Here is a 12,258-nt window from a genome sequence, read left to right on the forward strand (position 1 = left end):
TTGCAAAAGAAAAATGAAAAAAAATAAAAGCTCATTTAGCCAAAATCGTTAACAAAATATTTATAAACACAATTTATATTTGTTAATAAGTATAGCACGCCGTACATTAACGCTAGGTTTTTTAATTTAATCAATGAGTGGTGGAAATTTTGCAAAGAAAAATATATTTTAGGTATAATTTACTATAATTCCTCTACGGAAATAAACGTTAAGAAATTTTCATAAAAACAATTTATGTATATTTGCTAATAACTATTACCTAGAGTTACAAACTATATACGGATTACGGGTTTAACCTAACACTCGGCCTTAAAGTAGATCTAAAACCTTCTGTAATCGCTGTAGACACTTGCGTATGCCCACATCCTCGCCAGCGCCGCGCTTTAGCTCCACCTGCTTGGCCTGCTCCCTCACTAAAGGTAGAAGGGGAGTCACCATATCCGGCGCCAGCTCTCCAAGCTTGATCAGCATCTGAAAGAAGAAGTAGGTGCAGTGGGCCATGTGCTTCTCGGCCAGCGATAGCAAATGATTGGAGCACATATCCCTGACAGCCTGTGAGCGCTTGAAGGCCTCGTGGGAAACCAGCACACGATAGAGTCCAAACACCTGGCCGCGACTAAGGTCCAGTTCGTCCACGAACATCACGTGCTCCAGCAGAGGGATGTGGACGCCGCGCAGCACGGTCACCAGCTGCTGTTCCTGCTCCGCGGGCGTGGCCTCGATCAGCTGCTGCACGATGGTGATCACCAGACCCGCATGCTGGCCCGCCTTTCGACGCTGCACCACCAGAAACTGCGCCACCAGGAGCTGAAGCACATGCTGCGCCAGCTCGCTATCCACATCAGCCTGGAGGAGCGTGGCATAGGGGCGGGCCACCAGCTTGGCGCTGGGCGAAAAGCTAAAGTGCGGCGTCCAGTGCTGCACCAGTTGCTCCAGAGTCCTGGCCACGTAGGTGTCCGTGCGGTAGGCCAGACGACCAATCCCCTGCAGCAGCACCGGGAAGATCTTGTGCACCATCTGCGGCAGGCGACTCTCGGGCGGCACGCCCGCCTGCAGTTGCGTGGTGAGCAGGAACCGCACCATGGCCAGGTGGAAGAAGCAGCTGGGCTTTGAGCGCACATACGCCAGCGTGGGGCAGTTGTAGATGACGATGGCCAGGAAGCTGAAGAAGCGGGTGCCCAATTCGGAACGCAGGCGATCCGGAGGCAGCCACATCTCGAAGTGATTCACATAGGCGTGTAGTTTGTGGCTCAACTGCATGCGCACGTGGGCCGCGGCCTCCTCCTGCTGGGCACGCCTACCCAGAGCTCCGAAAAAGGCGCACAGTGGCTCGCGGCCACTTTCCAGGGCGGCGGGATCAATGGCCAGCTGTCGGAACTCATCCAGCTGGGTGACATGGGGAGTAAGGGCCAGCACCGAGTCATGTTGCGCGTTGAGGAGCACCAGGGACTTGACCCATACCTGAAGGATCGTTGAGCTGGCTGGCCAGCCGTCTTTGTCATCTTCCAGCACCTGGAGCATTAACTGTGCCGACGCGGCCATGTTAATGGGCTCCGGTCCCTGTAGGAAACCCAGCAGAAGCTTTTCCCGATCCTTGTCCAGCGCCACAAAGCTGGCGGCAAGTTTCGGTAGCCACGAACTGTGACCACTGACGTACTGCATCCTCAGCAGGGGCAGAATGTGCTGTTGCAGTGCCTCCCTGATGCCATTGGCATTGCCTGTGACTGCTCTCGGCTCGCCAAGACGAAGGATTAGCGAGTGAATGGCCTGCCACACGCGATCCTGCGATGCCTGACCACTCTTCTCCACGTAGTGCGTTAGCCAGGGTCCCAGTAACTGCTGCTCGCCGCGATTAAAGTCGTCTGCCAGGTCAAAGACGGCCTGCAGGCTGCTCACATAGATGGCGCCCACCTCCGTATCATTGCGTATGGTGGCCAACTGGTTGAGCAGCTTGGCCACATAGTCCTCCATGGACAGGCGATGCTGGGCGTGCAGGAGGAGCAGAGCCATGTGGCCCTTGGCCACCAGAGTCCTTCGCACCGGCGACAGCTTGTCCAGGGCCAAACAGAGCAGCATTTCCCGCAGCTTGGGCGTCAGCTCGCCGAGATCCTCCTGGGAGAGCAGAAGGCAGAGGAACAGCTCGATAACATGATGAATACCGGGCTCATTGAGAGCCAAGAGTTTTGCGGCACTGAACTTGCTGAAAATGCGACCGAGCAGCTTCTGGCGCTGGTTGCTCCGGCCCTGCCGCGGCAGCAGCTTCAAAGTCCTGCCCAGCATCCAGGCGTACATGGTGAAACTGCTGAGATTCAGATCCTCCAACTGGGACCTGGCCAGCAGCTTGCTGTAGCGCTCCACGTAGGCGGCACCGTTGGGACAGGTGAGCGGCAGCTCATCCAGTTCTGATCCTGCACTAAAGTTGCAGTTCAGGGAGCGATGCAAATACTCCCAAAGCTGGCACAGTACATCCGTGTCCGGCTGACCAAGTTGCAGTTGCAGGGGCGAAAGTAGCGAGAGGTAGACACGTCGCTGCTGCTCGTCCGGCTGGCTGGCCAGGAATTGCTTCAGCAGATCGGCGGTTCGAAAGTTGCCAGGTGGCGAGTTGAGCGTGTGCCCCATCGGCTGGTATTGGCCCTCATTGTTATATTCGTCCAAGCGGGCCAAACCAAGTCGCAGCCAGGCGTAGAACTCGTGGTACACCAGGGAAACGGCATTGCTCTCACCTGGAGGAGAACAAAAAGAGCAAAGCTTAGGGAGCGAAACCACAAGATCCGCCACTTACCTTGGAAATAGTTTGTCCTATGCCTCTGCATGGCCTTGTGGAAGAGTGTCCAAAAGTCCAGGACCCCCTCACCCAGCCATTTGGGGATTAGATGCTTCAGCAGCAACCACAGCTCCTTGGTGCAGCGGCACATGAACGGCGAAGCATGGATGAGCTCCGGTCGGTGTTTGCCGCGGTAATGGTGTCCGGCGCACACTATCAGATCGTCCAGCGTACGCTCCAGCTGCCCCTGGAAGCCCTGATCCTCTCCAGAGGAGGGATATAGCATGTGAAGGTCCAACAATCGCCACTCCAGGATGCCGTGGTACAGGTGATAAGCCGGCGCCTGACACTCGTTTCCCTTGCTGTGCTCCGCAAAATGTAAAACCTTCCAGGCGTCTGCATCTAGCTGACTGTTGAGCAAGCGACGCAGATCCTCCATAAATTGCGCTGCACCCGGCAGCAGGTCGTTTCCGCGCAGACGGAGAAGCAGATGGTAGAAGTGGGTGACCTGTTGACGCACTCGAAACCAACCGGAGTTCATGGATGTGGATGGGGCCTGCAATTGCTGCTGACCTGCCACGGCGGCAAAGAGCTTCTGCACATTCTTGCTGGCGAAGGAATGGGTTACACATTGAAGATGAGCAGGATATTAGTACTCACCAGGCCTCGCCATATAGGTAGTTCCGGACCGCGACAACCGTCAACTGTTCCTGGGCAAAGTCGAAGCAGAGGTTGTCCAGTCGACAACAAGGTGGCTCCAGTTGGGCATAGCCACTCCGCAGGAAACTCTCGGCCGGCAACTGGGTCTTCAGCGTGTCTCGGCCGCTGCAGCAGAACTCTGGCAGGAAGTCCAGTCCTTCATCCAAGTCCTCGTCCCCATCGGCATCGTCCACTTCCATTTGCCCTTCGAGGGATTCCTGCTGCAGTTTTTGGGTAGCCTGGGTAAAGGCGATCAGAATCTCCTCGTCGTCATCCGACTGGAACAGGTCGTAGTCCATGGTGCAGGCGAGGATTTGAGTTTATCATCCGATTCTCCCAGAGGATTTCCTAAATGCGCGGCATTGCGGGAATTTTGCAGTGTTGCAAAGTGACTTCCATTTGAATTTGAATTAAATAAATGATTTTTATTCACAAAATTGGTGAAGTTACATTCATATGAATGAAAATAATATTGAATTTAAATTTTGTTATACCTATTAATATTATTTTATGTTTTACTTGTGTTGAAAGACTGTGCAACACTATGCAACAACCAAAAACCAGTGCTTTCAACTGACGTTTCCAAAATCTGGCTAAAATATTTAAAATTTGATGATAAAAATATTTATTTATTTATTTCATATTTTTTTCAAAATGTAAAGATTAATTGATTGTCTTGTTTAAGGTGTTAGCTTGCGTTCTTGTCCTTTACGATTCCGTCACATATATAAGAATAATATATATTATATATTTTCGACCGACACCCCTTTAAAACCTGGCTACCAAATAGCTCAATTGCCAACACTGATACCAACACAGTTAATCATTGTGGACATTTGGACCTTTGTTGTGGACCTGCCGTGGCTTGCATCTTATCATCGCCCGGTTACGCCAGTTACGTAGCAACCTCCACCTCGAGCACCATGTCGTTCCGCCCGCTGGTCGAGGGCGACTGTGGCGGCGTCAATCCGCTGATGCAGCTGGGTGGCCAGTTCACCCGCGATGTGGCCCACAAGGATGAGGGCTATGTACAGCGCCAGTTCGAGCGGGGAGCGCGTCCCGAGGACCAGTTGATCAACGAGTTCCTGGGCCAGGTGGCCGCCCCGCCGCAGTCGTTCCAGATGGACACGCTGCTCCAGGAGATGCGGGACATCAACATCCAGAGTAATCCCCAACAGCAGCAGCACATGCACATGCAGCAGCAGGCGGAGCAGTGGGGCCAGGACTTTGCACGCTGCCTGGCGCCCGCCCTGCCCAACAAGATGGTCCACATGCAGCCGCAGCAGCAGGACCTGCAGCATGTCCAGGAGTTCTTCGACGAGCCGCTGATTAGCAGCCAGAACTTCCGCAGGCAGCTCCCCCTGATGGGGGCCATTATGGACGGACAGCAGCAGCAGGACCCCTTCTTCGACTCCGCCATGGAGACAATCGTCACGGACAACCTGCCCCAGGCGCCGCAGGGCGAGTCGCTAGCGGATTGGATCAGCGACTACCAGCGCAGCGCGGAGCAGAAGGAGCAGACCGCCTCCAACTTCAACGAGAAGTTCTGGCAGCGCCTGCAGGACGAGTGGCAAAAGCTGGCCGACGAGAACGAGCACCCGTGGCTGTCGGAGTACAACGACAACATGGACGCCTACAAGGAGTACGAGTTCGCCGAGGAGAACCCCATGTCGGAGCTGGAGAACGCGTTCGAGAAGGGCAAGGAGTATTTGGCCAAAGGCGACATACCCAGCGCCGTCCTCTGTTTTGAGGTGGCGGCCAAGAAGCAGCCGGAGCGCCCAGAAGTGTGGCAGCTGCTGGGCACCTCGCAGGCGGAGAACGAAATGGATCCACAGGCCATTGCGGCGCTGAAGCGGGCCTACGACCTGCAGCCGGACAACCAACAGGTCCTAATGGCCCTGGCCGTCTGCTACACCAACGAGGGCCTCCAAAACAACGCCGTGCGCATGCTGTGCAGCTGGCTGGCGGTGCATCCCAAGTATCAGCATTTGGTGGCCGCCCATCCGGAGTTGCAGATCGAGGGCACTTCGCTGGCCTCGTCGCTGATTGGCCCCAGTAAGCTGCGCGATCTGCAGCAGATATACTTGGAAGCGGTGCGGCTGCATCCGGCGGAGGTGGATGCCGACGTCCAGGAGGCCCTCGGCGTGCTCTACAATCTGTCGGGAGAGTTTGACAAGGCAGTGGACTGTTACCAGTCCGCCTTGCAGGTGGACCCGCAGAATGCCAAGACCTGGAACCGCTTGGGCGCCAGCCTGGCCAACGGATCGCGCTCCGTGGAGGCGGTGGAGGCCTATCAGCAGGCGCTGCAGCTGCAGCCGGGCTTCATCCGGGTGCGCTACAACGTGGGCGTCTGCTGCATGAACCTCAAGGCTTACAAGGAGGCGGTGGAACACCTGCTGACGGCGCTCACCATGCAGGCGCACACGAACGCTGCCCGGGAGCTGCCCAATGCGGCGATGGCGACCACCAGCAGTGGGCAAAATCAGATGTCCGAGTCCATTTGGAGCACCGTCAAGATGGTTATCTCGCTAATGGGTCGCAGCGATCTCCAGGGCCACGTCAGCGATCGCAATCTAGCGGCCCTCAACGAGGCCTTCAAGGACTAACTTTTTTGTTTTTGGAAATCCACTTGTCATGTATATTTTTCTATGGTTTAATTTGTAAGCAATTAAATACTTCTGTGGTATCTAAGGATATTGTAACCATTCCTCCTCGATTCCTGATGTCTGTATATTTTTTTGTCCTAATCACTAAGCAATTAAATAACTGTTGACGAAATACAAAGTGCTGCGCCTTTACTTGCCCTACGGCATGCCGCCCAACCGCTTGTAGTCGATCTTCTCGAGCTGCACCAGCGGCTTTAGCTGCTCGGCGAACACACGCATTTCCTCGCCGACGTCTTCCTGCCCCGTGGGCGCCACCACGGAGAGTTCAACGATGTAGCTCTGAGAGATTGGCTCGTTGGCCATGTCCTGTTGTTTGCCGGGCACGATTTTGATAAGCTTGGAGACGGTGATCTTCATGCGGCCCTTGCGAAACATGTAGCCTAAAGGGAGTCGTTGGTAAAACCAGGTAACTGGGATAAGGAGGCGATTCATTCACCTTTGGCTATGTACTCGAACTCTAGGCGGAAACCCATTTCTGTGAGAAACTCAAGGATGCCGTTGCTACAGGCGCAGTCCATGCAATTCCGCACCAGCGTGGGTCTTCGCTGGTCCACCTCGGGATTGCCCAGGTAGCGCATCTGGAAGGGAGCGTCGCGTCCAAGAGCCCGGCGCACGCGGAGCAGCAGAGGCTGGGGGGAGTTGGGCTGGCGCAGACTCATGCAAACCTCTAGGTCGTGGAAGGGCTCCGGGGATGTGTCCACATTGTCGCACAGTCCCTTAAGCCTGTGTTTGATGACAATAAAATAGAAATTTGGAATAACATGGTTCAGAGTTGAATTTACAAGCCCCCACCTGTGCATCAAGTGCTCCACGGCAGAGTCCAGGATGGAGCCCTGCAACAGGTACTCCAGATTGGGCAGGAAGCGGTTGTTCATCGCGGGAACTTGACGGTTATTGAGTATGTTTGAGTTTGGGGTTAAATTATAAATTGCCGGCTGAAATTGTGCTTTTGTTTATGTTTATCAATTCCAGTGTTGGTAACGGTCAATTTTTGATTCACTGCACAAGTGCTGATCTTTTGAATAATTTATCGCCAGTTATGGCTGCTCATGATCTCTTTGGGACAAATATTATATTGTAATTTTTTTAACTGGGGGTGCTACAAAAATGCGAAGTTTCCCAAGAACACTTTGAACTGAATCTTCACATAAAATGTTCGTAAGCTTGTTTTGTCCACTATATATATATATATATGATATTGTTGCTGATCAGTCACGACGACAAAACCATATCGGCATATTCGATTACGATGTAATCGATCATTTTTGCGTACCATTATTTATACTTTGGTTTATACGTTAACTTATTGTAACAATACATTTTTTCCATATAAAATTCAAAATCATTCAATTAGCTTGTTTCCGCCTTTATCTAGAACCTCCACCCTTAAACAAAATCGATAACGATAAAAATTACAATAAATCGACGCGCACAAGATCCAAACAAAATTGCGAATTGATTTAAAGCATATTCGTAAAGATAAGTTTACCGTTAATGCCCCAACGAGGCCTCCAAAATGGCTGATCATAAGTATAGGCTTTTCAACGCGGTCGATCCGAGCAAAGTAAAAGTTCCCTTCAACCAGAAATTCGCCAATTTGACGCTATCCTCTCTTAAAAACCGACAACAGGTGTCCTTGAAGCCGAAGGATCAGCCAGAGCGGTGGAATCCTCGGGAGAAACGTCTGCAGGAAACAGATATTGACACAATGCGCGTAAATGTGGGTGCTCCGCTCTGTGGAGAAAATCCGAAGGATTCGCAACCGGATCTCGATAGTTCTGATTACATGGACGCCCTGCAGCTGAGTGCCGATGGCTGCAGCCAGGACGTAGCCAATGTTGCGGATATGGAGAAAATCTCCGCCGGCATCAGCAATTTGACAATGCAGCCAAAGGAGCAGCAAGAGATCTCCATTTGCATTTCCTCCACCACGGACGACGCCTCCTGCATTACCATATCCGATTCCAGCGAGGACGAGGAGGAGCCCCTGCCCCCCGATAGCATGGCAGTTAGTGATCGAACACCCATTTCCGATCAGGACGCCATACCGCCGCCCACACTTACCTCCGGAAAGGTCCAGCGCATCGAGGCCTTCCTGCGTGATGTGTCCATAGAGAGACGCGAGATGGAGAGGAATGGCCCCCCTACACCATCTCCCCTCTCGTCCACCAAGAGGCAATCCCGTCTAGCAGAGGCCGACACCGAATCCATGTCACCCAGCGACGAGGCTAGTTACCGCCAGCCACCGGTTACCCGACCGATTGACAGCAGCAAGCGTCTGGCGGACAACGAGACGCAGCTGGATACCATTTGCTCAGCGGAATTGACTCAAATGGACTGCAGCAAGCGGTTGGCGGACGACGAAACGGAGGCAAACACCTTGGAATCCGAAGATCTGCAATTAGGGGACGTCAGCAAGCGGCTGGCGGACAACGACACCGAACTCAACACGCTTTATTCCAATAGCTCCGGCAGTCACAACTCGACACTGCACGAGAAGGAGGAGCAGCTCGTTCCGGAGGAATCCATTGAGATACCGGAAACCGGTAGCGAGGGCGAGCCAACGCCACAAAAACCCAGCTCCTCCGGTTTTTCAACATCGGGCGAAGACGAACTTGGATCCGTCCAAGTGAGCAGTATAAATATTTCAGCCAAGATAAATATCAAAATCAGCATTCCCACAATGGAGTCCAGTTCGACGACGGATGAAGAACAGCAGTGCCCTTCACCCAGGGCCACCAAGTCACTCCCTAGCTCTGAGGCAGTGCAGCACCAGCGGCAGCAGGAGCGGCCGGTGCTCCAAAAATCCATGCTGTCCACGGATGATGCTTCCGAAGATGAGCAGTTCCTCACGCAAGCCGAGAAGCTGCTAAATCAGTTGTATGGCAAGTCCTGGCAGACACCAGATGTGATCCGCACCCTAAAACGTTCCAGTGGTAGTGGCAGAAAAGCGGCGGCTCCTTTACGGCCCAGGAATACTCCGGCAATAGCGGCTACCACCGTTAAAAAGAAGAAACCTCCTCCTCCACCAATTAGGGCAGATGAAAGTGCCCTCGGGGATTTCAGCATATGTAAGCGAATCGGCCGGGATTCCACTGAAAACCTAAGTAATACCAAATTTTTTCCGCAGTTACGAGAGCCCTACGCTCCACAAATCAGACACCCTTGAATTCCACCCGCCTGCCACCAGTGCGGGCTGTACAAACGGAGGGGCGTTTGCGGACGCAAAAGCCAGTGACACGACCGCGGACCAATCATGTGGACGAGGATCGCTGGCGTAAGCTCATAGATTCTGAAAGCGGCACAGATGCCTCCGACGACGATGATGCGGATGCCACATTCAGCGAAAGTGACTGTGATACCAGCAGCGATTCGGACGAGCAGGGTGCGCAGGACAAGCAGAAGGCTGGCGATATTACCTACCTGGATCTGACAAAGGACGAGGTGGAGGTGATCAGCAACCCCGACGAGGATTCGAAGAGTAAGCGTAACCAATAATGTATTTACTAATTACCAGGGTTTGTTAAATAACACACAGTGTAAAAAACATTTGTAATTAACAGCTAAGTGAGTCAAAAAATAGCAGTGTACTTTAAATCGAAACGTTTTTGAAACACAAATAGCTTGAGTTATAAGCACGAGTAAAACCCATTTCCTGAGTGTGGGTATCAAAAAAAAAAATGTGTTAATAACACAAAAACAAGTGTGTTACTGTTCAGATTTGTTTTTTAAAATGATTTCTGGTAAGATGCCCTTTCTAACCCAGAAGTATCTTATAAAACATATTTTAAGGATATAATACTCGCCAATAGAATACTTTTGCCGTTTCTTCCCTCTATTAAATTTAAAAAAACGTAGGACACCGAAACTAAGCTAAAAGTGGCACGAGTTTACCTAACACTCTGTAGCGCTTTGTATATAGCCGCATTCAAAAGACAACGAAGTGAAAGGGAGATCCTTCCTTTAATCTTAAGTGCTTAAATTTTTTAAGCTTATACAAAAAAAAAAGGCCATTGTAAGGAAATTATTTCTAACTAAATTATATATTGACACACACCCAATAAATGTTTTTTACACGTGTGTTAAAAACAAGAGTTATTCGAGGGTTCAAAATTACACTGTTTTTTTTTTTTGGACTCACATGCCAAAATAAATTACGAACCTGCCAAATGACGCCGATTTTATACGTTTCCAGCCCCAAAGTTCCATCGCCGCCTGGACGACATACTACGCTCCTGTCGCGCCAGCGCTAAACCTAAGCTGCCCGTCACGCCTGCGCCCAAGGCCACCACTCGCCGCCAGCTCTTCACACCGAACGCTGGCTTTGAGAACGACTCGGAGGCTAGAGTAATAGTGGACAAGGCACTGGACTTGGACATGCTTGAGGAATTGGAAAACGACTATTTGCCTGGCACTCCCGTGTACAAGCGAGTGCAGGAGGTAAAGAAGAAGCTGGGCATCGGGCGGCAGGTGCAGGTAACGCCACAGGAAAGCCCGATCCTTAAGTTGCTCACCCCGAATACCGCAACGCCCAATGCTTTTGTTCCGCCCAAAGCAAGGGAACCACCCAAATCTACTGCCCGCAAGCCCAGGAAGCAGAAGGAACTGCCGCCTGCCGTGATGACCGAGGGCAAGTGCGGCTTCTTGAAATCCCTGGAAGGACAAGTGAGCCGTGAACTGGCAGACAGCGAGGCATTCTTCTATAGGGAGAACTTTGCCAAAAACAAGGAGCGGCTGGCCGAGCATCTTTATAAAATGTTCAACGCGGAGGTGTTCAACAATGAACTGGATGTGCCAATCACCTGGTCCAAACGGCTTCGCAACACAGCAGGACGGTGCATGAACAAACGCAGGTGAGTGGGGCTAGCCAACTCCAGACTGTCTGTTATGATCCCACCCACTTTCTGTCTTATTTGCAGACAAAAGCAGTACAGCAGCGTGGTGGAATTGAGTGTCAAAGTGCTGACCACGGCAGATCGTCTGCGATGCACCTTGATCCACGAACTGTGCCATGCCGCCGCCTGGGTTTTCAATGGCGAGGGTGGACACGGACGAGTGTGGAAGATGTGGGCCCAGCGGGCCAACGACAAGTTCCCCGACCTGCCGCAAATCAAGGTCTGCCACAACTATAGCATTGATTTTAAGTACAGCTACAAGTGCTTGACCTGCAATACAAAGTAAGTTCCCACATAAAGATTAAGGATATTTCTCTAATGGGATTGCCTCTTTGTCCTACAGTTCACATGCTCACTCCCGATCCCGAAAGGTTGAAAACCTACGCTGCAGTACATGCCGTGGACCCATCACATTGTTCTTGAACAAAAAGGACAGGCAAGGAAACATCGTGTCCAAGCCAGCAGGAGAGGCCAAGGGATTCGCCAAGTTCGTCAAGGACAACTTCAAGAAGCACAAGCGGGAAAACATGACCGCCGCTGAGGTTATGCGCGTTCTAAGCGTGGAGTTCGCCAAGCTGAAGGGTCAGCCGACGAGGGAGACAACGGCGTCGAGCGCCACCCAAGTGGCACCGATAAATGTGGACGACTAGCTCAAGAAGCTGGATACTATCAATGTTCTCATCCGATACACAAGATCGGAATATTCATATATTCCCTAATATATATGAACTATTTTTTAATCATTTTTAATACTTTTAAGTAACAAAAATCCAAAAATCGAATTCGACACAATGGAAACAGGACCATTTATGGATAAACATGTATATTTTGTTAAATGTATTATAATTTTTATTTTATATTATTTTCTTAACCAAGACAATGTTCCCGTTAAACTTTAACGGCCATTTAAAAGGCAGTGCTGTATAATTCATTTGTGGATAGTATGTGCTAGAAACCAATGTAAGCAGCTACCAGTCTATAAAAATGTCACCCAATAAATGTAGAAGGGTTTTTCTTTAAAAATTAATTAACACAAATATTAGATTCAGCTGTATGCAGTGTTTTTAAGGGGAAAAGGGGAAAAAAAGTTTATAACTCCTTTTTAGGTATCTCTTTAATGAACTGCCCAACATGATATTTTAAGGTAGCCAAGAAATATTATTGCATATTTACAATCCACAAAGGACTGGTTAAATAAAATAATAACAAATATAAGCTTAGTAAGTATCAGGCT

At 51.0% G+C, this 12,258-nt stretch overlaps 4 protein-coding genes across 5 annotated transcripts; 2 read left to right on the forward strand and 2 right to left on the reverse strand.

Annotated features, from left to right (window-relative positions):
- Positions 1-147: 147 nt before the first annotated feature.
- LOC108136309 (protein MMS22-like) lies at positions 148-3,997 on the reverse strand. The gene is made up of 4 exons (XM_017257404.2): positions 3,958-3,997; positions 3,425-3,855; positions 2,783-3,372; positions 148-2,723 (listed from the first exon to the last, which is right to left on the reverse strand). The coding sequence occupies exons 2-4, from the start codon at positions 3,760-3,762 to the stop codon at positions 310-312; spliced, it is 3,342 nt and encodes a 1,113-aa protein (XP_017112893.1). The 5' UTR covers positions 3,763-3,855; positions 3,958-3,997; the 3' UTR covers positions 148-309.
- Positions 3,998-4,279: 282 nt separating this feature from the next.
- LOC108136332 (peroxisomal targeting signal 1 receptor) lies at positions 4,280-6,247 on the forward strand. The gene has a single exon (XM_017257436.2). The coding sequence runs from the start codon at positions 4,387-4,389 to the stop codon at positions 6,067-6,069; it is 1,683 nt and encodes a 560-aa protein (XP_017112925.1). The 5' UTR covers positions 4,280-4,386; the 3' UTR covers positions 6,070-6,247.
- On the reverse strand, positions 6,103-7,122 carry LOC108136333 (mediator of RNA polymerase II transcription subunit 18). Its single transcript, XM_017257437.2, has 3 exons — positions 6,922-7,122; positions 6,566-6,852; positions 6,103-6,509 (listed from the first exon to the last, which is right to left on the reverse strand). The coding sequence occupies exons 1-3, from the start codon at positions 7,002-7,004 to the stop codon at positions 6,268-6,270; spliced, it is 612 nt and encodes a 203-aa protein (XP_017112926.1). The 5' UTR covers positions 7,005-7,122; the 3' UTR covers positions 6,103-6,267.
- A 360-nt stretch (positions 7,123-7,482) lies between these two features.
- Positions 7,483-12,051, forward strand: LOC108136338. 2 transcript variants are annotated; one of them, XM_017257442.2, is made up of 6 exons: positions 7,484-7,693; positions 7,760-9,200; positions 9,260-9,610; positions 10,325-10,982; positions 11,049-11,306; positions 11,368-12,051. In XM_017257442.2, exons 1-6 carry the CDS (start codon positions 7,646-7,648, stop codon positions 11,672-11,674), a joined length of 3,063 nt encoding a protein of 1,020 aa, XP_017112931.1. In that variant the 5' UTR covers positions 7,484-7,645; the 3' UTR covers positions 11,675-12,051. The 2 variants fall into 2 exon arrangements, with proteins under 2 accessions (XP_017112930.1, XP_017112931.1); XM_017257441.2 differs by having other exon boundaries at positions 7,483-9,200.
- Positions 12,052-12,258: the final 207 nt, after the last annotated feature.

Source organism: Drosophila elegans, unplaced genomic scaffold, assembly GCF_018152505.1.
Source record: "Drosophila elegans isolate 14027-0461.03 unplaced genomic scaffold, ASM1815250v1 contig_149, whole genome shotgun sequence".
Classification (NCBI taxonomy): domain Eukaryota; kingdom Metazoa; phylum Arthropoda; class Insecta; order Diptera; family Drosophilidae; genus Drosophila; species Drosophila elegans.

Coding starts and splice junctions, on each gene's coding strand:
- LOC108136309 (XM_017257404.2), bottom strand. CDS start 3,762: ATGGACTACGACCTGTTCCAGTCGGATGACGACGAGGAGATTCTGATC. Junction 3,373..3,424: donor TACCTATATGGCGAGGCCTG/GTGAGTACTAAT, acceptor TTCCTTCGCCAG/CAAGAATGTGCAGAAGCTCT. Junction 2,724..2,782: donor TAGGACAAACTATTTCCAAG/GTAAGTGGCGGA, acceptor GTTCTCCTCCAG/GTGAGAGCAATGCCGTTTCC.
- LOC108136332 (XM_017257436.2), top strand. CDS start 4,387: ATGTCGTTCCGCCCGCTGGTCGAGGGCGACTGTGGCGGCGTCAATCCG.
- LOC108136333 (XM_017257437.2), bottom strand. CDS start 7,004: ATGAACAACCGCTTCCTGCCCAATCTGGAGTACCTGTTGCAGGGCTCC. Junction 6,853..6,921: donor GTGGAGCACTTGATGCACAG/GTGGGGGCTTGT, acceptor CATCAAACACAG/GCTTAAGGGACTGTGCGACA. Junction 6,510..6,565: donor GTTCGAGTACATAGCCAAAG/GTGAATGAATCG, acceptor GACTCCCTTTAG/GCTACATGTTTCGCAAGGGC.
- LOC108136338 (XM_017257441.2), top strand. CDS start 7,646: ATGGCTGATCATAAGTATAGGCTTTTCAACGCGGTCGATCCGAGCAAA. Junction 9,611..10,324: donor CCCCGACGAGGATTCGAAGA/GTAAGCGTAACC, acceptor ATACGTTTCCAG/CCCCAAAGTTCCATCGCCGC. Junction 10,983..11,048: donor CGGTGCATGAACAAACGCAG/GTGAGTGGGGCT, acceptor TCTTATTTGCAG/ACAAAAGCAGTACAGCAGCG.